A 20,898-nucleotide genomic window follows, 5' to 3' on the forward strand; every position below is an offset into this window, starting at 1 on the left:
CAATGGCTGTCACCGGCAGCCTCATAGCCGGTCGCCGGAAGCACACGGTTGTCGGGTGTTAAATATTGTAACTTTGAAGAGATTTTTCTAACCGCAACACACACCTCAACACATCAACACTTCAGCCCGGGCAGGCAGCTCAAGCACTTCTCCGGCGAGCGAGCGGCCGCTGTGAAGAGCACTCTAAAACATCATTTAACATAATACGTACCAGCGGCACTCGTGTGGACCCGACACCACTCGGTGAAGTAAAGGATACATTTTAATAAAGACCGAGCGGGGAAAGTGACAGAGTCGAGGCGCGAGAGAATAAATTGTCATCGAATAATCCTGGCAACGGCGAACGTGGAAGGAAGTGATTTAAAAATTACACCATGGAGGATATCCGCTGCAAGACTGTTCGTTCGCCGCCGTACCATGCGACCGTGAAGGTGGAAAGTTTTTCAATTAAAATAACGGCCACCGTACGCTGTACTCGGCAGCTAGGAACCAGTTGGAGCCATCTGATCACCAGAGAACCAGAGAACAGAATCCGGTGTACCTTTGAAGGCTTTTGTCGGTGAACCTTTCACCACCAATAGTGGGAATGTTTAAAACAAAAATTAAACTCACAACCTCGTAAGTGTCACCGCATTTGGAGCGAGCAGCCGGGCTCCGGGCTCATTCCGAGGACATGCCGAAGAACGAAGCATCCTTACGGCGCTGATTGGTGGAAAAGTTTCAAAGTCTCGCACGCCACCCCAGGGTATCACTCAATCACCCACCGCACACCTCAAGGACACCCTCGGGTGGGCTGCCGGGGTAATCCGGGGTTAGACAGCAGGCAGGACATTCCGGTGACTGTTCCGCCGCCCTTGGATTATTGAATTTTCTTTCCAGTGTGCCGCCGACAGCGCGGGCTGGGCTGTCGGAGAAGCCGTTTCACGTTGGTGTGACACGTTTCACGGTGGCACTGGTGGAGTTCGCTCCCGGCACCGGGAGGACCTTATCGCGTTCCACACATCTGTTTCGCCCCGTAGCCGACGCGCTGGACGGTGGCAGCGCAGCGCAAATGCTTTTGAATAAAACATCAGGTCACAGAGGCGAAGGCGAATGGTTTTCTAATTTTCGCTTACCACCATCCGACCGACCGAAGTCCGGGGTGACCGGGGCCGGGTCGATCCTGTCGGGACGGTCCCGACACCGAGCTCCCGGGACACAATAAACGCCCCGCGTGTCTTTCTCTTTTTCTGTTTTGTACTGTCTTAACTTCTGGAACTCTCATTTGAAGATGACAAAAAAAACAAACGGCCGCCGTCACCGCGACGTAAACGATGTGCGCTGGGCACGGTTACGGTGCCCAGGATATCATACACCAACATCTGAGATGAACTGTGGTGCGGGTCGCCCGGTCCCGGATCAGCATAATTGCGCACAGCACATTGTAGTGCAGCAGCTTTCTGGAGACCCCTGGAGTGGAGCCCAATCCGATGACGGAAAATTGTTTCTCCATTTCTCTTTCTCTCTCTCTCTCTCTCTCTCTCTCTCTGTTCGCGCTTACAATGTGCGGTGGTAGGCAATGTTCCTGGAGGCAAATTGATGTACACCTTCAAGGTGGAACTCCGCTCTAAGATGGTGACCTTAAATCTTTAACAGACCGTGACAAACTTTAGACCAGATTTCCAAATGCATTGTTCATCGATAAATATCTAGTGGACCGTTGCCTAGTAAGTGAGGTCTAACCCCCATTCGGACGATACTCAACCGGTCGTTCGGCCCATCACGACCGGCCGGGTTGATCCGGGCACAGACCGGGTTTGTTTTGGCATGTAATTAAATCGATTACACCGCCCGTTCCGATCATCCTTGCTCTCTGGTCCTTGGCGACCCGAAACAAAAACAAAAAATGTACGGGAACCACAACGGCCGCACCAAGCACCGCCATTGAGAACGGTTGACGCTATCGAGATAAAATCAATTAAGTGGTCCTCACGCCTTGCAGTGTGTCCTTGTTGCACCCACAGAGACACTGCTTTTTGGCACCTACAGAGTTTATCATCCTGTGGCGCAGGGAAGGACGGCACAAGGCACAAGGGCACCCGGACACCCGGAAACGTCAACAAACACACACAGGCACACTTCAAATGGTAAGGTTGTTTGACATTAACGATGCGATGATGATACTTCATTATTCTTATTATCCTTTCCCTATCAAAATAATGGTCCAGGGTGTCGGGTCGCCCGCCACCATAACCCTCGGTCGACGGGGACATCCTTTGCTGTGGTGACAAACACGGTGCGCGGATGTTGATGTCCTTTTTACCGCCACTATTTCTCTCTCTCTCTCTCTCTCTCTCTCTGGCGCTCTCTCTCTCTCTCGCTCTCTTTCGCTTTATGGTTCGCTCCACCAGCTCGCCTTCGTTCACCTTGGTCGAAGGGCTCTGTGGTCGTTATACCAACAATTCCAAACACAAACAATGAGCCACAATGTCCCCAACGCGCATAGCCGCGGGTTGGTCAAAGACACACAAAAAAACACGCAGCTCAAGGAAGGCAAACGGATAACTCGATTACGTTCCGTCGACGGTCCCTCTGTGTGTGTTGGTGGGCACTGTGAAGCAGAATACTTGTTGTATTTCGTGGGGCAGTTATCCGTCGCCGCTTTACGTGGAAAAGAGTTCTTATCTGTAGCAAAGCGACCACGACCACCTGAAGGGTAACTTTGCGCGACAAAGAGCTGCCCTCACTATATATATTAATCACGGTCACCGGTTTCGGGGCTACATGCGGGTGGCCACGACCGCAAATCCGGTTCATCCGCGATCCTCCTCCTCGAGTGCATGACCACTTTGGAGTGAGAAAGGGTGCTAAACGAATCCTCCGGTTCCTGCGATGCGACCCGGACTAGAGAGCTCCAAACTGCAGCAGCCGTTTTCCGACCAATCGATAAAATAATTGAACGGAGAGATTTAAGGATATGGTACCAAGAGTGTGTCCGCCGGCACTATTCCATCTCACTTTACTGCCCATCGCTTACTTCGATTTATCGGCTCCATGGTTTGGCACTGTTTGAAGGTTAGCTCGGTTCACCTTTCTCACCAACAACAACTCACCATCGCACACGCTCCGTTTCAGGGTTTCGCGCTTTGGTCGACGGCGGCCCACATACAAAGGATTGTGGGGGGGCCACAGAATTGAGGCAAATTCGGGCCAACGATCCGTCACACGCGCGATTCGTCGACACTAGCCATCGTTTTGCTGGCCAATGTCACACTGGTCGAAACACACACAACCGGACGCACAGCAGGATCCGTGCGGTGGCCCGGATTTGGTTCTTCGTGCTTTTGTTTCCCAGCGCACGGTCAGCCAGCCACTAGCGTAACGGGGGGAGTCTGCAGAAATTAATCGCTGCAGCACTCTGGCAGCACTTCTTCGGTTCACCGTGGCACGGCGCTCGGAGAACGGGAACGCTTGCTCACCACGCAGCCTCCACGATGGCGGAGAGACAAACCAGGACTAAGGGGACTAGCTACCGAGTGGCAGGATCGCAGGCTCATCGTTCCCCCGGCTTGCTTTGACTCGCTCTCGCGCACGCACACATGCACCGGCACGGACACGGCTCTGGTGATGTTTCCCCCGTTCGATGTTTTTTCTCTTTGTGGCGATGTTTTTTCCGCTTGCTCCAGGCGACGTTTTCGATGCCAACAAAGAGGCAGCCGCCAGCCGCGTTTGCCGTTTTGGACAAAGAAGAAGCGTTACGTTGGCGAGGCGAGTTTAGTGCTCCTCGTGAAGGGCACGTGGAGCAGCACAAAGCAAACCGGTCCGGTGAGCTATACTTGCATTGGGTTTTTTATTTAATTTTACATGAACCACTAACTGATTAGAAATTCATCACAAATATTAACCTTTTTACGTTGCAATGGTTAAAGCGAATCCCCATAAGCTCCAGCGTGTATCATACACAGCATTAGATTATCTAAAAAAGGAAAGCAATAGTGCAAGATAAATGATGAATATTTTACTTGTTCGCTTGAGGCCTTGTTCGCCTACAAAACATGCTCACCATTAGCACCGGGAGCACAGCAGCACAATGCACACTGCTGCTGCTGGTCCTCATCATCCGCGGCAGAATGCGATTAATGCCGTGGCCGTGACTCATGCGCACCGTTTCGAACTCGGACAGCACCAACCAACACTGTCAAACGATACAACAATAAATTCCCCTCCATCGGTCGTTTCGCTCATCTCAGCAATCCTGCCACCCCAGAGAGAGATGCTCTTCCGACACCACTTTCTCTCTTACTTTCTCTCCTTTATTGGCACCAACACAGAGAGCTGCATCCGATTCGTTTTACGCACTTCCAGTGGTGTGTGTCGATGGCTGCCCGTGTCCCGTATTGCAAGGAAGCTGGAACCTGCTTGGTTCGCCAGAAAAAAAGGACGGCCGCTTGAGACATCAAGGTGGGAGGCAAAAAAAACGAACGAACTCCGCCGAAAGGTGCCAACCTCTTGGCTGGCTCTTGGAGGGCATCCTGTCTGGCTGCACCGCACCTGGTCCGCGAGAAGATGCGTCTGCCGGAAGAACAGGATTCAAATCTCGGCGCACCATATTGTTGGCAGTCTGTCGCTTCCAAGGCACGTCAAGGTCCTATGCGAACAAGAGTTGACCGCATTACAGCTTTTCCTCGTATCTGATAACTGTACAAAATGAATGTTTATAATAAAAAATCGCAATAGTTACCACTTTGAAAAGATGTACAATGTTTCGTTCTACACCAACATTTCTGGTGGCTCAACTTTGTACGGTCCGGTGCAAAAACCCACCCAGCACTTGATTAGATGCAATTACTTGTCAGAAGCTCAACATGCATGGCAACTGACTTTGAGGCATAAAAAACTCGCACGGCAAAAAGCTGCTGGTAAAACAGCTTAAAAAATTGCGCACCATATTTGAAAGGCATAATCCGTTTATGTTGAGTTCACCCAGGGAATTCGGGATCGCTTGGCTGCCGTGCTTTGTCTTGTGGTTGGCCCACTGTCCGTCCCGGCACGTATCGTACGGGTTGACACTGGACCGTGCTGAAGCGTGTAGCGATACTCCTGGGGCCCGCTAGTTGCACTTCATCGGCATCGTCCGGATCCGATTTTGTTTTTTGTCGAATACGAGTGACTTTTTATGGTCATCCATCTTTATCTGCAATTTTCGTTCGCCCGTTTTTTTGGCCCCTTTACACCGCGAAGCACTATGAGCGCGATTTGAGGTCTCGGCATTGTATCGCGAGCTTCAATGGGGAAGGGACTTCTATGGTTGGTAATGATTCTTTTCTTTGGCCCCATCTTGCTTGCTTGTTTTATATAAGTAAGTATAAATATTAAGCATAAATTGAGTAACAGAATTTATCATTTAGTTTTTGTTTCTCGCACCATACCGAAGAACCGAAATAAAGAATTTGATTGTAAATTTCTATATCGCCGCCAACGCAATTGACAATTCAAATTGCGCGCCTGTTGCTTATAGTAACTCATCGTCGAGGTTTCGGAGTGGTCAATGCAACTCGAAGCATACGCGGCTCACTATCTGCACACCCTGAAGCGCTTAGATAGCGGACTGCCAAATAGTGTCCGTCTTGGCACTGTCCATTTCAAGCGATATCATGATTCGCTAGGCTGCGGCCGTTCGGCATAACACGCCACTTGAAACGCATGTTTCCTGCGGTCACGGTTTTGTAACCGTGCTTTTGTGTGCCGTCCTGTTTGGACCCGTTTCAATGTTTTCACAGGACCTATTCGCCGACCAGAGGAATGCTCACGGAGGGGGTATCAAAATTTCACTACTCCCAAAAATCCCCGACCCATTTGTCACCAGCATCGCCCCCCGCGGGGCGGGCTTTCTCCCGGAGCATTATGTTGAACAGTGGAACCAGTAACCGGGCGCCTCCATCGGCCACAGCATTTCATTTATTACGCGGTCAAGTGGTAGCATAACTAAATGCCGACTTTCCACGTTAAGCTCCGTTAGGTTGTCCGAACCAATAAAAACGGTACGGCGCTCTGTTTTGCCCACAGCCCAGCTAAACACATTCAGCCGCAACCGAGTATCGCTTGCGAACCACCTGAGAAACGCAAACCGGAAGGAACCGTTCCTGGCATCGGCTTGGGGTTTAACTTATGGGGAAGTCACCCGAAACGGGATCATACGAAATTAAACCGGCACGTATATCTTGCGCCGGTAAGCGTTAAATGGTCCCAAAACCAGGACCATATGGCAAAACAGGGATGGGGCCGCAGTCGGCGACACCGACCATCTTTGGCACGGCCCAGCATCTTTTTTAAAAGAAGCCGGAAGAAGCCCAAGAAATGGAACGAAAATAACTCGACAAACACTTGGCCGCATTAAAAATGAGACGAGCAGTGGCGGCGACACAGAAGGCACAGATAGTGCGAGCGACTGCGACGGAAGGCTAAACAAAGCGGACGGTGGCTAGACGGAAGTAACGGAAGGACGCCAGGACAACAACAACAAAAGTAACTAAACAAGCACTTTATGAACGTAACGCACCTCTTCTTAATCCACGCCAGCGCCACACCAGTGCAACCCGTACTGCTCGGCCTCCGGACCAAGCCAGCCCGCAAGAAAGCGCTGGCCCATTCCGTGACGGGCTGGCTGGTGGGCGGGCGGACGGGCGGCTGAGCCAAGAAGTGTGCTTATTTTATGTGACTGCAGGGACCGGGAACTTCGGCGCTCCACACAATGCTTGTGTACTTGTAATTTATTTCCGTACAATATTTATCTAACATTCCCGTGTAGGCAGATTACGTGCACATGTGTGTGCGGCATGTTTGCTTTGCCCTGGTCTGGGCTCCGGTCTGGGGTTTGACTTCCTGGTCTTGGGTCTTGAAGCCATCGGTGTCGGTTTGCGTACGCCCGTTCTGGTGTTAAGACGTATGCGAGTCCTTATCGTAAGCGCGCGAAAGATCTGCCAAGATTTGGTGCAACTTTGTTCATACAAACGCGCAAACGCGGCAGAGAGTTCCATAAAGTTTCCATTTAGAAGAAAGTCGTAGAAGAATGAGTTCGTGAAAGGTTTTTGACGGGGTATAAAATCAGACCAAACTCCTCAAGCATTCTCCCTTGTCAAGAAGACCGTTCTCGTAGTGCCTTTAAAGTGCTTCGTACATTTTGCAGTCAACTCCGTCACACGTGACGACAGATGAGCCCACCACTCTTTCTATCAGTCTCTCTTTCGCTCTCTCTCTCTATATTTCTCTCTGTAAGTTCCTTTCATTCTTTTGGCCCAGCATTAAGCGTCGCCCTCATGCTAATGGTTAGAATTGGTGGGGAGTCCTCGCCAGGGATGAGACACCTGATATGCATGTCGATCGTTTCTGTCGTACCTAATCGCATTAGTGGCACACGCAATCAGACATCTACACTAATTGCAATTTATATCCCGATGCAAGTCATGCACGCCGGTCCGGAGTATTGAGTTACCGAGCAACCGTTACACCGTCTCATTACACCACCCCCCAGGAAATTGGCGGATTGGAGTTCAGGTGCCGGTGAAGCGAGACGAAGCAATTTTCTTCGACTTTGAAGTCGAATCCCAAAGGCGATTTGACTGTTGGTCACTGTTTAAAGTCTCGCTTTAACTCGTCCAGCAAACTAATGGCATGCAGCATAACGACATTGCACATGCTACTCCCGAGAAGATCATCGAATTGTCTAACTTATTTATACCCTTCACGACTCATTTGAATTTATATTCTCCACGGCGTTTGTTAAAATTAAACAAAATTTAAAAAGACCTTATTGGCTAAGCTTTTTATACACGCTGCTGGTCATGTTTATGATCATCGATTTGGTGACTATTGAAATGAAGTGCTGGCTGAAGTGAATCGAAATGTGGCCACTGCCGCTCGGATTTGCAAGCATTCGAAGCGGGCTGAAAGCATCAATTGTCAGAAAATATAGTTATCCCACGACCGCGACAATGAATTATCCGGTGTGGCCAGAAACCTGCGGTGGCAAGTCGAAGCAACGCCAATTTACTGCCACAATTTATGCTGGCCCCTCGTTTCCATTCCCGCACAGCCCGCTTTTCACGTTTGCAACTGCGATCCCGAATGCACCGGAATGCACATCTCGGACCGATGTGTCAATAGGGCGCTGCCCGGGCGCTTCATCAGATAATGATAATAATTCGATTTACGTAACCGTTTTCGTTGGGACCGCCTGGGTCCGGCTGACAAAAACTACACCACCGCCCGCCCAGTTCAACCGTTTCTCCGTCACTGGATCCCGCCTGGTAGCAGCCGGGAGCAGACTTCACTCGGAAGCCACCGGTCGTCCCGGCGCGGTGCGTAATAACGGGGCCGTTCGGTGTGTGCAATTCGATTTCGGGCGGAAGCGCGCTGGCAAATATTTGCATAAAATAGCGCCACCGAACACGAAATCATACACACGACCGCGGATTCGCAAGGGCCTCTCCTGCGCTTCCCGGCGCAACTGAGTTCATCACTTCTTCGCACTCGCAACACTGGCCGTTGCCATGCGGGAAGTGTCCGGCCAATGTAGCTACTTTGGAGGGGCGCACTCGGTACCCGTCTTACCGGAAGTCAAGGTCCACACGGGCACCCCGCCGGAAACCCCGCCCACCGTCGTCTGCACCGTCCCAACCCGGCCATTTGCATGGCAATTAGATATAAACTAATTCTACCACCGTGTCCTCGAATGCGCGGCGTTCGGCATATGGGAAATGACATTTGTCGGCACGCTGCAGTCCTTCGGCGTGGACACGGTGCCCGCTCCGCTGCAACGCGGTGCAGAAAGCCTGGACTTACCGACCGACCGGGACCGTGGCACGGAAGCGTAAAAGGATAAGTTGTTTACCATTCGGCGAAGGATCATCAAAACGGTAGTAAAGTCATCGCCGAGCACGTGCCACTCGGAATGGGATGAATGCAAGCTTTGACGATGGGGACGATGGGACCCAATTTAAATGTTTGGTAAATGTTTTGCTAACCATGAAGCGTTTTCAGCGCCGAGCTGTTAGGGATGGCATCGCCACTGACGATTTGGATGCTCTGCCTCTCTTGTGTATGATTTTACATTGCCGTTAAAAGCGTGGCTGCAAAATTAGCCAAATGTTGATGAAACCTAATGGCGCTTAACGATGCTTGAAAGCTTCGGATGGGCAAGTGGCGGGTCATGAATTTCGTCACTGCCTTACAGACGGGCAGACTCAATATTTCCCGGATGGTGATTCACAATATAAAAATTGTTGTCGCAACAAATATTTGACCATTTCTGTTGTAGGTCATCAACTTCAACTTTTCACTGTGATAACTCACACATTTTATCATTCTTTGTTTATTTTTTTCCGCAATGTATGCAAGTAAATTTTAATTTGAATTAATGTTGTGTTAATTTTACAAAAACGTTCAAAAAGATTCTACCTTGTCACTGGTTTACACAGCACCGCAGATGCGCACCGCAGTGCGAATGGATATTGCATTTCAATTATCCTCCGAGTGACTAGTGACGAGAAAAATCGCTCGAAAAATCATTGAAAATCAATAACGTGTATTTGATGCGATACTTGCACCTCGAACGTGATTCATTTTACTTTTTAATATATCCACATCCCTTTGCAAATGGGTTTGCATATTTCCAACGATGCACCGTCTGCATACCCGGCTCAACTCATCTGGCGTGTCGTTTAAGTAGCCACGAAAAACAGGTCCTGTGGCTATCCGCAAACTATCGTCACGAAGTCATTGATTGATTTCGGTGACCAGATAGAGCACCGAAACGCGTAATCAGAGTTGTAATCGCCATTGGCGTAATGCTTGGCACGCCGGAACAAGAATCCCATGACCTATCTCGCACCGCACACCGGCCGGCCGGGCGCGAAACAGTCCGCCGAAATCGAACCGATTCCCGTTAATGAACCATTTGCTCTCCACTTCACGCCGGCCACGTCGAAAACACGGCCCGGCCCCGGATCTGGGCCCCAAATTAATTGCATCCGAATGATTCCCAAGTCGCGGATCGTGAAATTAGGTCGACCTCCATGTGGCCGCTGGGACTAGAGATTCATTGATCTCGTTCCCGCCCAGAAGCGGCAGTGGGGCCGCCGTGGGATCGATTACAACAGGTCACAACCGATTGAATTTCGCTCCGGTACCGACCGGGCATTTGTGTCGCATTTGCATTTGCGGTGATTCTCCCCGGACGAACGAGATTGGCGTTCCATGTGCGGTTCCTTTTTGCCCCCCGTCTTTTTCTTGCCAACCACCGGAAGTTCGGGAATGGTCTGTGCAGGTCTGGTCTTTGCAGTGCACAGTGGAACAACGGAACAAACGTCTAATTAATTTATCATCATAAATCCATCCCTTCCAGGGCACGTAGTAACGCCGAGCACATTTCGTCCGTCCGATGCTGACAAACCTGCGCCAAGGTTCCAACGCAGTCAGTCAGCGAGGGTGCGGAACGTCCTAAACAACCGGCTGCAATGTGGTCACTCGGTGGCTTCAATTGCGTGGCCCCAACGAACCCTCCTTCATGGCCGGATCACGTCCTGGTGCAACGGAAAGTAACCCCAAAACCTATTAGTGGTGCAATGCGAGGATATTGAAATCTAATTTACTTCCTCACCCGCAAGCGAGGCCACTCTACCGGGCCGCCTCGTTTTTTTGTTTCGCTACATCAATCTAAACTCGAATGCATAAAACACTAATAAGCTGATGATTTCGATTAATTTATCATCATTGAATGCATTCCACATCTATCATCCCACTATTATATTAAGAGCATCCCACCCCTGGATTCCACGTGGGCTTGATGCACTTGATTGATTGATGAATTGATGATTATTCGGTTGGTAGTTATCATTTGCAATTATTGTTTCACATGATTGAAATTTCTAGAAACAATTACTGTATTTATGCTGAACAATCCGCTACTCACAATGTCTGTATTACGCTACCAATCCGGTCAATACAATAAATCCGGGAAATTGTTCATCGTCCTACGGGGGAGCGGGCGTTTTGTTAAAACGCCTTCTTACTTAAGCTCCAAGCAAATTGCACCCCCAATTCCACTATGAATTCGGCCGGCCGTGTAACCGATTACGCAAAGTGCTCCGTGCGTGCGTTAATGGGAGTTTTCACTCGCGTTGCCAGCGCCTCTTCTCGCTGCGTTGGCCTCACGTGCCCACGCACCCACTAAATGGTTGTATCGTAAAGTGTGCAACTTTTCCCCATTAGGCGACACTTTTCCCAAAATGGCCCGAATTCGGGCAGATTGGCAATCGGCATTTGGTGCAAAGTTTTGCCGAACTACGAGCGGGAAAGTCGAGCATTGGCCGCTTTTCGACGGAGGGCCAATCAACGGTGTGCACCGCGCAAAGAGCCACGTGCCACCAGCTGTGGTGGCAGGTTTCAGTTGAAACTTTAACGAAATTCGACACTATATCTTTGTATATATAAATGCATTATTGTAAAATAATTCTGCAATAGCGCTCAACGAATGTATCGATGCGTTTATCAGTATTCAATAGAAAAATTTTGCTGCTCTTCGACTACCATTCAATTTACGTTTTCAATCAAATCAACGAATTTTACGGCACGACTTGTGGAATAGTGCAGATTGTCGACACTCCAACGAAGACAGCTACCGGTGCAGAACCTGAATATGAAACCTTAATGCGATAGCTCTACCGTATAGCCTATCGGCGTAAGCCAGCAAAGCCTTCAGCCCTCCTAGAGTACTTTAATTAAAATTGCAAAACTAAACCGTGCTTCCCTCGACGGTCATAAAATGGAACCGATTACGGACTGCAAACGCTAACGCATCTTCACCGTGGGGCACTTCCACAGGCAAAGTGGGCTTCCGGGGCCAAAGGTACGTCAAAGGATGGCCCGTGTAACGAGCCCGGGTAGAGTAGCTGCTTTACGATAGGATACGACTCCACCGAACACACACACGGCTCATTGCCACTGCCATCAGCCGGTATGGCGGTTAATAAAATGATCGACATGCAGCCGGCATCGGCAGAAGGGTGATTCAAAAACGAACCAACCAACTTACGCCCATAACTAGGGGACCCGGAAATGGGATCATTTTGCTGATTGAATTATGCCCGTCCCCAGTACCGCCCCGGGCCCCGCGAACGGTGTCTGTTTAATGGTGCACCGTAAAAGCTCAACTCCTTCGCACATTCGACCCACATTTCGACGGCGCCATCCGATGTCCTCACTTTATGTCCACGGCGAACCGGCACATTATCAATCGTGGTCGTGCTCATAAATTTATTTTGTCACATTTGGGGCTACCAATCCCTAATGTTGATAGATTATTCATAGTATTGCAACCCGGTTCCAAACAAATTAATTATCATCAAAACATTGCACACTCTCAGTCCCACTGAAAAACGGAGTTTAGGAACTCGATGAGAGTAGATGGTACCTAAAGGATTGGCACTTTGTAGGTGAAACATAATTTAAAAAATGCGATACTTTTAAAAATTATGTATTTATTCATTTTTCGTCCTACTTTGGCAGAATTTACAAAAAGGGTTTGCGATAAGTTAAGGTTGAACGATCATCTCCTTGGCAGAGACGATCGCACACAGAGAATCTAGTACCCGTAGCGACATCGATGATTACTTCCGCTGCTTGATGATTGGAAAGTAGCGGTGACAGGAAAAATCAAACTCCGGAGGCAGCTTCGATTGGCGACTATGGCCGCTCGCCAGTAGATTCATCATGACGTAGTTCATTTTCGCTACCTTCACCACATCATTCCACTGCGTAAAGAGTTGAGAAAGAACAGTGAAATAACGAAAGAAACTCGGGTACCAGGCTTACCTCCTCATCTGGATTCGGGAACGTTTCGAGCAGCGTGCGCGCTTCGTGGAAGTGTTTGGCGGCTGCCGCGTAAAGATCTTCGGCTGGCGATTGTAGCATAAACAGCTTCATCTGCTTAAATTCACTGTACGGTATGGGCGGTGGGGTCGAGAGCGGCGCAAACGGTGCAAACCGATGCTCGAAGCGTACCTGCTCATTGTCAAACATTGGCAGCGGCTCAGGGATGCGGTTCTCCTTGCAAAACCCGGCCAACGCTTTGTAGTACCCACCACATAGTGTTTGCATTGCCTGATTAAAGACGATCTCCTTGGCGTCACCGCGCGCTTTGCGTTTTTTGGTCTTTGGTTTCTTTTGGTTCGATTTGGCTGCCTTCAGATCGGCAATGTACTCCTGCTCGGCCAAGAACGTCTCGGCACGGGTCAGCGCAGATACGATCCAGCTAAACAGGTACTGATAGAGATACCAGAAGATATAGAGATACTCGTGCACACTGTACAGTTCGAGCTCCAGCCCGGCCAACAGGTACAGGGACATCGCCCGGAGACAGTGATAGAACACCCATGTGCCGAAGCAGGCCAAATGTTGCCGCGAGTTTTCAATTTTGAACGAAAGTGAGTGAAGGTATGCGTCCACCCCTTCTGCTTCCTCCTGCAGCAGCGAAAAATTGGCCATTATCATGCCCAGTCGATCGCGCTGTCGAGCCCGGTTGTAGCCACAGATGGCGAACAGGGTGCTGAATGTTGCCTCATTGTATTCGAAGAACGAATTGACACATTTCACGGCCTGTGAATGTGGTCAAATAGATTTCACAGAGTAAGATTACACATAACTTGTGAGTTTTATACTATTTAAGTGTGCCATAACCGAGATTCGTTGAACTTACATAAGGATTGCTGTAGAGCTGACTGTCTGAGAGCAGCACCGGTGGCGCAATGAACGCCTTGGCCGACTCCTTCAGCACGTCAGTCAGAGGCCGCACACCGAAAACCTTTCCGTAGGCCGGCAGATATAGCGTTTGGGGAATACTTCTCGACAGCAGACAGGGACCAAACTTTTTGCTAAAATCCATCAGAAAGTTCTATTGCCACAGAATTTTAGTATTGGAACTAACAAACGCACCATAAGCCACTTACCAATGCGGCATGGAAGTTGCTACAGTTGACAATTTTGCACGCGTGCTTCATGCGCTGTATCAGTTCGATGAGATACTGAATGCTCAAATGCCGATCCTTGATTTTTGTGCTTCGCGGGAAGGTAGGCGGTAGCAGCCGTTGATTGACCATCATCGAGAATCCCATCGGATTTGGAGCATCAGCTGCAAGTCATGAAAGTAAAATGATAATTTTGGGAAAATCATGCATCTTCGGGCTGCTTCGAGCTTACACCCATCTTCGGGCTGCGTTCCAAGATCGATCGTTTTCTCCATCGTCTGTGCCAGTTCGAGGGCCCCATTGAGCGTCTTTACGATATCGATCATTTCGTTCTTTGTCGGCGAAACACTTTGCTAAAACAAAAATACATGCATATGCACTCTATAAGACAGTGTCCCATAAAATCCAACCACAACCAGCCTTCAAATTACCGTCGTAATTTCTTGTCCATGTTGCCACGATGTGCTTTGCTAAAAACAAGAAAAAGAGTGTTCAGGGCAGACGCACCTACAGGTTGTGAGATCCACCACTTATACCTTGGACGGGTACAGCGCGACCAAACATTGCAGAAACAGCCTCGTGAAGCGAATACGTGCCAACAAGGCTTGAACCTCATCCTTCTCGCGCTCTTCTTCCGTGTCCTTCGTTTTCTTAATTAGATCCTCTTCAGCGGCCTTCAGCATGTTGATCGCTTTCCCTTCCGTCACTTCTGCGCTGAAGCTATAGTCGAAAGTGCTGTGCTGGAAGTCCTCCTCTTCGAATACGTGAGCCCTGTAGAATTTGACAAAAGTAAGTAGTGTTTCACCCAGTACATTACATTGCAGCCTTACCTCAAGGTAAAGTTACGGATCAGATTAATGATCTTTTGTATGGAAATAGAAAACGACTTCATAGTTTTACACTCAATGCGGTTCGGTTTGTGAAGGTAGAGACATGTGAGGACTGTTTGAGCCATCGAGTGTCCCTCGAGCCACGATACCATGCACGAGTAGACGGCGTCAATGATGCCGATCAGTTCCTTCGGATCGAAATTATTCAACTTCATCACGTCCGTCTATTGAGTGAAGCATAAAATAAGTTAGATACCTATGTCGTCATACGCAAAAACAATTACCTCAACTGCCGTGTCGAACGTGAGTGGTGTGGCTTCTCGGTTGCAACACATTCCTGCGTCCATCTTCGGATCCATCATTTCGATAGCGGACATTGCCTCGAGCAAACCAAACATCGAGTCATGCACCAATTCGCCCAGCTTTAGATCTAACAATGAATATGGTTTCTACTTAGAAGTAACTGCTCAATGCCCAATACCAAGTACCGTTACCTTTTACACAGTCAAAAAACTCGGTCGTTATGTTGCGCCACTCGTCGGGTGAAGCATTTTTCTGTGCCGCCAGGTCCGTCCATGCTGTCTGTAGAGGATTTTCCGTCGGCGGAGGTACAGCACTCTCCGCCGTCCCTGTGCCGGAAATACTGAAACGAGCGATACGCATTGAACAATTATACTTAAAGACGGGAAAACAAACTTGTCAGGTCTCACGTTAAATCTTGCAGAGCGGATTCGGTTTGTGGCAACATTTTTTTCACAAGAAAATTGTACAATTTCCTTCAGGAGGCCGAAACAAGTGTGAATCTTTCGAGCTGTCATAACACGCTTTGCACATGGGAAGCTTGTGTGCTCTACAAGTGGTCAAAAAACCTTTCATTCCACCACCATTTCACTTAATTCAAAAGCAAGAGTGTTCTGTAAACAGTGTTAATTTGCGCACTTAATTTTTTCTCGAATAAAAACATTTCGCAGACCAATATGAAATCACAAATAACGGTTTGTTGTTTCATTCATTAGACCCTTCTGGATCACCCTGTTGCTTTGCCTGAATGTTTACATCCGAGCTGTCAAAATCTTGTGCGTGAAACGCCGAACTGTCAACGTCTAAACTCAACCAACGTAAACAAGATAATCGTTTCAGTGCAAACATGAACTACAAAACGAGATTCGTGCAGGATCTGTGCAAAACCCGCACCGAAATTTATGAAGAACTGCTACTTTTTGCGTCCAGTGAAGAAAAATTTCTCCAAAATGTTCACAATCTCCGTAAGCCGTCCCTAGAAGCGCTGTTGTACGTGTTGCTGATGAAACAGCGTGGTACGCTTCCCGGAAACTTGTGTGGCAGGAGCGAAAATTACACGCTGCGGCTCCTTTTACCTATCATCAACGAAAACCATTTACGGCTGCAGTCAGAAAGCGATACGTTCGGATGCCTCTTGAGTACATTAGCGCTGATTGTGTTGCTCGAACCCGATGCCACAGTAATTCGTTCGCAAGCGGCAGCGTTTGTGACGGAGTTTGAAGAGAATCTGCACGAGCTGCCCCTATACTACGATGTATTACGCACGCTGCTAATATTGACCAAAGAACGGCCGGAGCTCGAAGGGATTTTGCACACATTAGATGCCCGGCAAATGGTTCGTCGACTAACGTCTGAGTCGAACGCGATACGAATGAAGAGTCTGGCCTGTCTGCAGCTGTTGCTGCAATTCAACCCACGGATCTTCGACGATTGGCTTTTGACCTTGATGGACGACAAACAGCGGCTAATGGTTGAGCAACGTGCGTTTATAGTATTTCAGTTGATGGAAACGTTGCTGCGAATGGATGACCGGAGCATGGAAATGTTAAAGATGTTGCAGTGTGATCGCGTGTGGACCATCGTAATGGAAGGACTGCGCTCGAAGGATACCGTATGTCGCAAAGAGTCACTCGCCGTTCTACAATATGCCATCGGATATGCGAAACAGCGCAATTCAGATATAAATGGAACGTTTTTTCACTGGCCGCAAAAAGAGAATAGTGAGAAATTGGTCTCCTCGGGTTGGCAATCACTTGTGACGATCATCGAAGCACTGAGCGAAACACAAGCGCATCTCGTTCTGCCCGCCATGGAGCTATTGAGCAAAATTTCTGTACTTCACATCGCTTGGAGGAACGTCGTTTTGGGGCGCATACTGCTTCACGAAAGCCCTCACGTCATCCAATATGGAATACAACATTTTCTGGAGCTACATTCGTTCGATGCTGCTGACGTTACACTGGAAAAGCTTTTTTTGGAAACATTCAACCGAGTCGCATTGTTCGAGCCAGTTGAGGATACGATCCGTGACCTTAAGAAGCACTATAGTACAGCCACGGCGTTCGATTTCTTACTGGACTACGCACAGGCTATTCCTTGGAATTCTGTCCAATATTATTGTGTAGCATGTGTGATATACGAACAAGTTAACCTTGTGGAAAACGCCGATCGAGAAACTATTAAGACACTGGAAAAGTGTGTAAAATGTTGCCAACATGTAAAAAACGTTTCTCTGCGACACGTAATCGTCTTGCTGCTGCTGAAAACTATTAGCAAGTTTGTGAAACTTCATAAACCACCGAACAGCTCTAACACACTTCTGTCGATCGTGGCGGAAGTTGAGAAGATTTTACCAAAATTTTCGCTATCATTTGAACACTTGAAGGATGAATCGGGCTCATCATTTTGTGACACAATCGACGAAAAATCTCTTATAGAATTTGCTTTCAGCCTGAATGCAGAAAATGAATTTTCTCTGCTCGATGCATTAATCGTGGAAAAATCGAACGACATCGATCTAAACGAAACTTTTCACATACTGGCACGAGCCAATCTGGGAACGTTATTGCACGTTATCAAACTTCTCCCAAAAGATGTTTGCTATGGGCGTATTTCTGAGATAACGCAACTGACGATGGATGTTATTAGAAAAGCTATTGAATCGGAAATCATTGACGAGGAATCATTTTTCGTTCTGCGTGAATTGGCATCACTATTTGGGACATACACGCGCAGGGCGTATAGGTCGATATATGAAGAATGTGAAGAATGGGAAGATCTTTTCTACAAGCTATACGAAAAAACTGATCGTCGTTTGCGCTGCTTCGATTACAAACAATCCGTCGCAATTCAGACCATTCAATTGGCGCATATTTGTGCGGTTCAGCTCAAATGCCAAGAAGTGCCTGTGACATTTTTCAATTACGTATGCCTCCGTAAGCTAAAGAATGAGCTCCGGCGCCATGTGTCGACTGGTCCTTCGATCGACGAAGTTTATGTGATGATCTCTGAAATCTACCTTCAACATGCTAAAATAGTCGACCATACAATATTGGTAAGCGACGATGATAGCTCAAAACTAATCAGCCTACTAGAAGTGGGAAACCACAAGGTGCTGAGTCACGTTATTTCGATTGTTTGTTACTGTCTGCAACTACCACTTGATGATGGTGATGATCCAATTCTGGATGTCGTCCGGCGTTGCTACAAAGAGATACTAAACTATCGTAAATCGGATCACTTTGTGTGGCTGCTTAAATCGTTCATCGAAATGCTATTGAAACCATATCAAAGAAATAATATTTATTGGATAGACATCGAAGATGAAGACTGCCCGATGGCAACCGATGTCGAGGAGTACATTAATAAGTTCCTCGAACAAGCCAGAACCATTTACGGATTGGCAAATATTGTGTTCGAAAATGTACTGCATTCTCACGTCGGTATTCTTCTGAAATACAAACCATTTGCAAAAATGTTGCTGGGCGGGATGATCTTCGGTGACATTCAAAAGCGAGAACAGAGGTATGAAGATGAAACCGTAAAAAATATTGTAATTTCAACAAATTATTTTCTTTTTCCAGGATTGAAAATGAGGCTTTGGAACACTGTGGGATGAAAATAGAGTAAGTAAATCGAGGAATGTTTCAAACTAGATTCGCTACTAACACATTTATGACAGCTTTGCAGATCAGAGCCAGGCAGACGCTCGCGTTCGCGTCCTGTGCGTGCTGTTTCTATATCAGATTGCGAAGACCAATCACCCCGACGCCATGCTGTTTCTACTCAAACTAGAGCGAATGCTTGTGGAAAAATTTACGGAAATAACGAAAGCAAAGGAAAGATATTATGCCGACTCTATCACGCATCGGCAAAAGCTGCGCATCATTCAAGCGCTCTGCGTTGTTCTTAAACTAACCGGAACGAAGCCTTACCCACTGTTAGAGGTGATGCTTTATGAAACGAATCAACCCAACATTAACTACCTCATCGAGTTGATCGTGGCCGACAGTGCGATCGACACGCTAACCATTGCGAACAAGCTGAAAGATAATGAGGTAAAGGTATCCGGCATACAGTCCATTTTCGTGATCCTGTGGCTCCGGTGCTGCCAAACGAGATCACTCGACAAACGTTATATCTATCTCCTGCTACCGTGGACAATGGCACAAAATTTCTCCACCCGACTGTACGCACAGATCGTGATCAAGAAGCTGATCGCAACCTTTTCCACCACGCACGGTCGTTTTAAGGAGATCTATGCCGCTGTCGACAGCTACCTGCGGCAAGGAAACGTTGAGCGTAACATTGAAAAGTGTATGAAAGATTTTCGTTTTAATACCGTTTTCGATTATGCCAACCTCTTGACGCTCGAGAACATCTTTCACAACATCCCGAGAGTATCAGGCGCACCGCTGGAAGACGTCGTTGGAACGCAAATACTGCGGGAGTGTTTTGCAACTCTTCAGCTAGACGAAACGAACCTGGGCCATGCGCTTGATTTCGGCGAGTTGAGTGCGCAGAAAAAGGAAAATCTCTTCCTTTCCCAGTCGGTCGGAGGTGCGGATTTTATTCAACGGAAATTAGTGCCACTAAAATGCCTGGAACCGAATCAAGAGCTGCTGTTTGGACTACCCGAAAACCTATGCCTACGAAAGATGGTAGAATGCAGTGTACGAATGTAGAAAAGGACAGTATTCTCTCATTTTGATCACTTTTTCAGGACTACAATGAGGGGCTAATTGTTGTAGCAAGTTTGATTAACCGAGCTCCCAACCTCGGAGGTTTGGCCAGAACCTGCGAAATATTTGCTGTGAAACAACTTGTCACAAACTCGCTGCGAGACATCGATAACAAAGAATTTCAAGCCTTGAGGTGACGATCGACGGGTAACTCTCTCGCAATGGGATAATATCGGCTTTCTGTTTCTTGCTTTTTCTCTTTACTTACTCTTTAGCATGACCGCCGAAAAGTGGCTAAACATTGGAGAGCTGAAGGCTCACCAGATAGTCGAGTATCTACGAGAGATGAAATCCAAAGGATACGCCATCGTTGGGGCCGAGCAGACAACGGGAAGCAAACCCATTCAACAGCTCGTGTTCCCCAAAAAATCAATCCTCGTTCTCGGGTGTGTGGAAAATGCTGGTTCATGGGTGTTTTACTCCCTTTTAATATTTGATTCTTTTTCAGACACGAGAAGAATGGTTTGCCGGCAGATATCATTCGGCATCTTGATCTGATTGGCGAAATACCGCAGTTCGGCGTGGTTCGTTCTCTCAACGTGCACGTTACTGGTGCCATTTTCATTTGGGAATACGCCAAACAGCATCACATCATTCAGGGCTAGGTAAATTGGAATCGGAGCATTGTGTAAAGATTGACCAATAAAATGGCTTATCCTCTGCATGTAGATGAAACGATATTCTTACTTTAATACGCTATTGCGTGGTTTAGGTTCGTACCGCTTGCCTGTCCGTATTGCTTAAATGTTATAACAGAAAGAAATTTGAATGATCGTTCAAGAAGATGAATATATTAAGAGTACGGCTGCTTTTAAGTGTTGCATTGAGATATTGGTTAGAGACTCCAATGGATAAATTGATGGCTCATGTATCGCGCGATCGTCGAGTTGATCGTCAAGAATGTAAATGAGCTTATCTCCGCATGGTTGCCCACGCCAGCGACATTGTTACCGCTGTTCCCATGCGCCAAAACGGTTACACGAATACGTTTGAAGCGCGTTAGAGACCGCGACCAATACGCACACA

At 47.9% G+C, this 20,898-nt stretch overlaps 2 protein-coding genes across 2 annotated transcripts; one reads left to right on the top strand and one right to left on the bottom strand.

Annotated features, from left to right (window-relative positions):
• Positions 1-12,533: 12,533 nt before the first annotated feature.
• Positions 12,534-15,617, bottom strand: LOC131213707 (N-alpha-acetyltransferase 35, NatC auxiliary subunit). The gene is made up of 11 exons (XM_058207822.1): positions 15,541-15,617; positions 15,325-15,473; positions 15,115-15,260; positions 14,831-15,054; positions 14,537-14,771; positions 14,432-14,470; positions 14,233-14,353; positions 13,983-14,164; positions 13,733-13,927; positions 12,850-13,632; positions 12,534-12,788 (listed from the first exon to the last, which is right to left on the bottom strand). Exons 1-11 carry the CDS (start codon positions 15,576-15,578, stop codon positions 12,645-12,647), a joined length of 2,256 nt encoding a protein of 751 aa, XP_058063805.1. The 5' UTR covers positions 15,579-15,617; the 3' UTR covers positions 12,534-12,644.
• A 360-nt stretch (positions 15,618-15,977) lies between these two features.
• On the top strand, positions 15,978-20,477 carry LOC131215777 (uncharacterized). Its single transcript, XM_058210174.1, has 7 exons — positions 15,978-17,692; positions 17,867-18,655; positions 18,715-18,756; positions 18,813-19,791; positions 19,854-20,005; positions 20,088-20,258; positions 20,321-20,477. The coding sequence occupies exons 1-7, from the start codon at positions 15,978-15,980 to the stop codon at positions 20,475-20,477; spliced, it is 4,005 nt and encodes a 1,334-aa protein (XP_058066157.1).
• Positions 20,478-20,898: the final 421 nt, after the last annotated feature.

This window comes from Anopheles bellator, chromosome 1 (genome assembly GCF_943735745.2).
Source record: "Anopheles bellator chromosome 1, idAnoBellAS_SP24_06.2, whole genome shotgun sequence".
NCBI lineage: Eukaryota > Metazoa > Arthropoda > Insecta > Diptera > Culicidae > Anopheles > Anopheles bellator.

Excerpts from the sequence above, each read along its gene's own strand:
- LOC131215777 (XM_058210174.1), top strand. The coding sequence starts at position 15,978 with ATGAACTACAAAACGAGATTCGTGCAGGATCTGTGCAAAACCCGCACC. Across the intron at positions 18,757-18,812 it reads CACTGTGGGATGAAAATAGA|CTTTGCAGATCAGAGCCAGG; the intron begins GTAAGTAAATCG and ends CATTTATGACAG. Across the intron at positions 20,259-20,320 it reads AAATCAATCCTCGTTCTCGG|ACACGAGAAGAATGGTTTGC; the intron begins GTGTGTGGAAAA and ends ATTCTTTTTCAG.
- LOC131213707 (XM_058207822.1), bottom strand. The coding sequence starts at position 15,578 with ATGTTGCCACAAACCGAATCCGCTCTGCAAGATTTAAC. Across the intron at positions 15,055-15,114 it reads CGTTCGACACGGCAGTTGAG|ACGGACGTGATGAAGTTGAA; the intron begins GTAATTGTTTTT and ends TTCACTCAATAG. Across the intron at positions 14,772-14,830 it reads ATCCGTAACTTTACCTTGAG|GGCTCACGTATTCGAAGAGG; the intron begins GTAAGGCTGCAA and ends CAAATTCTACAG.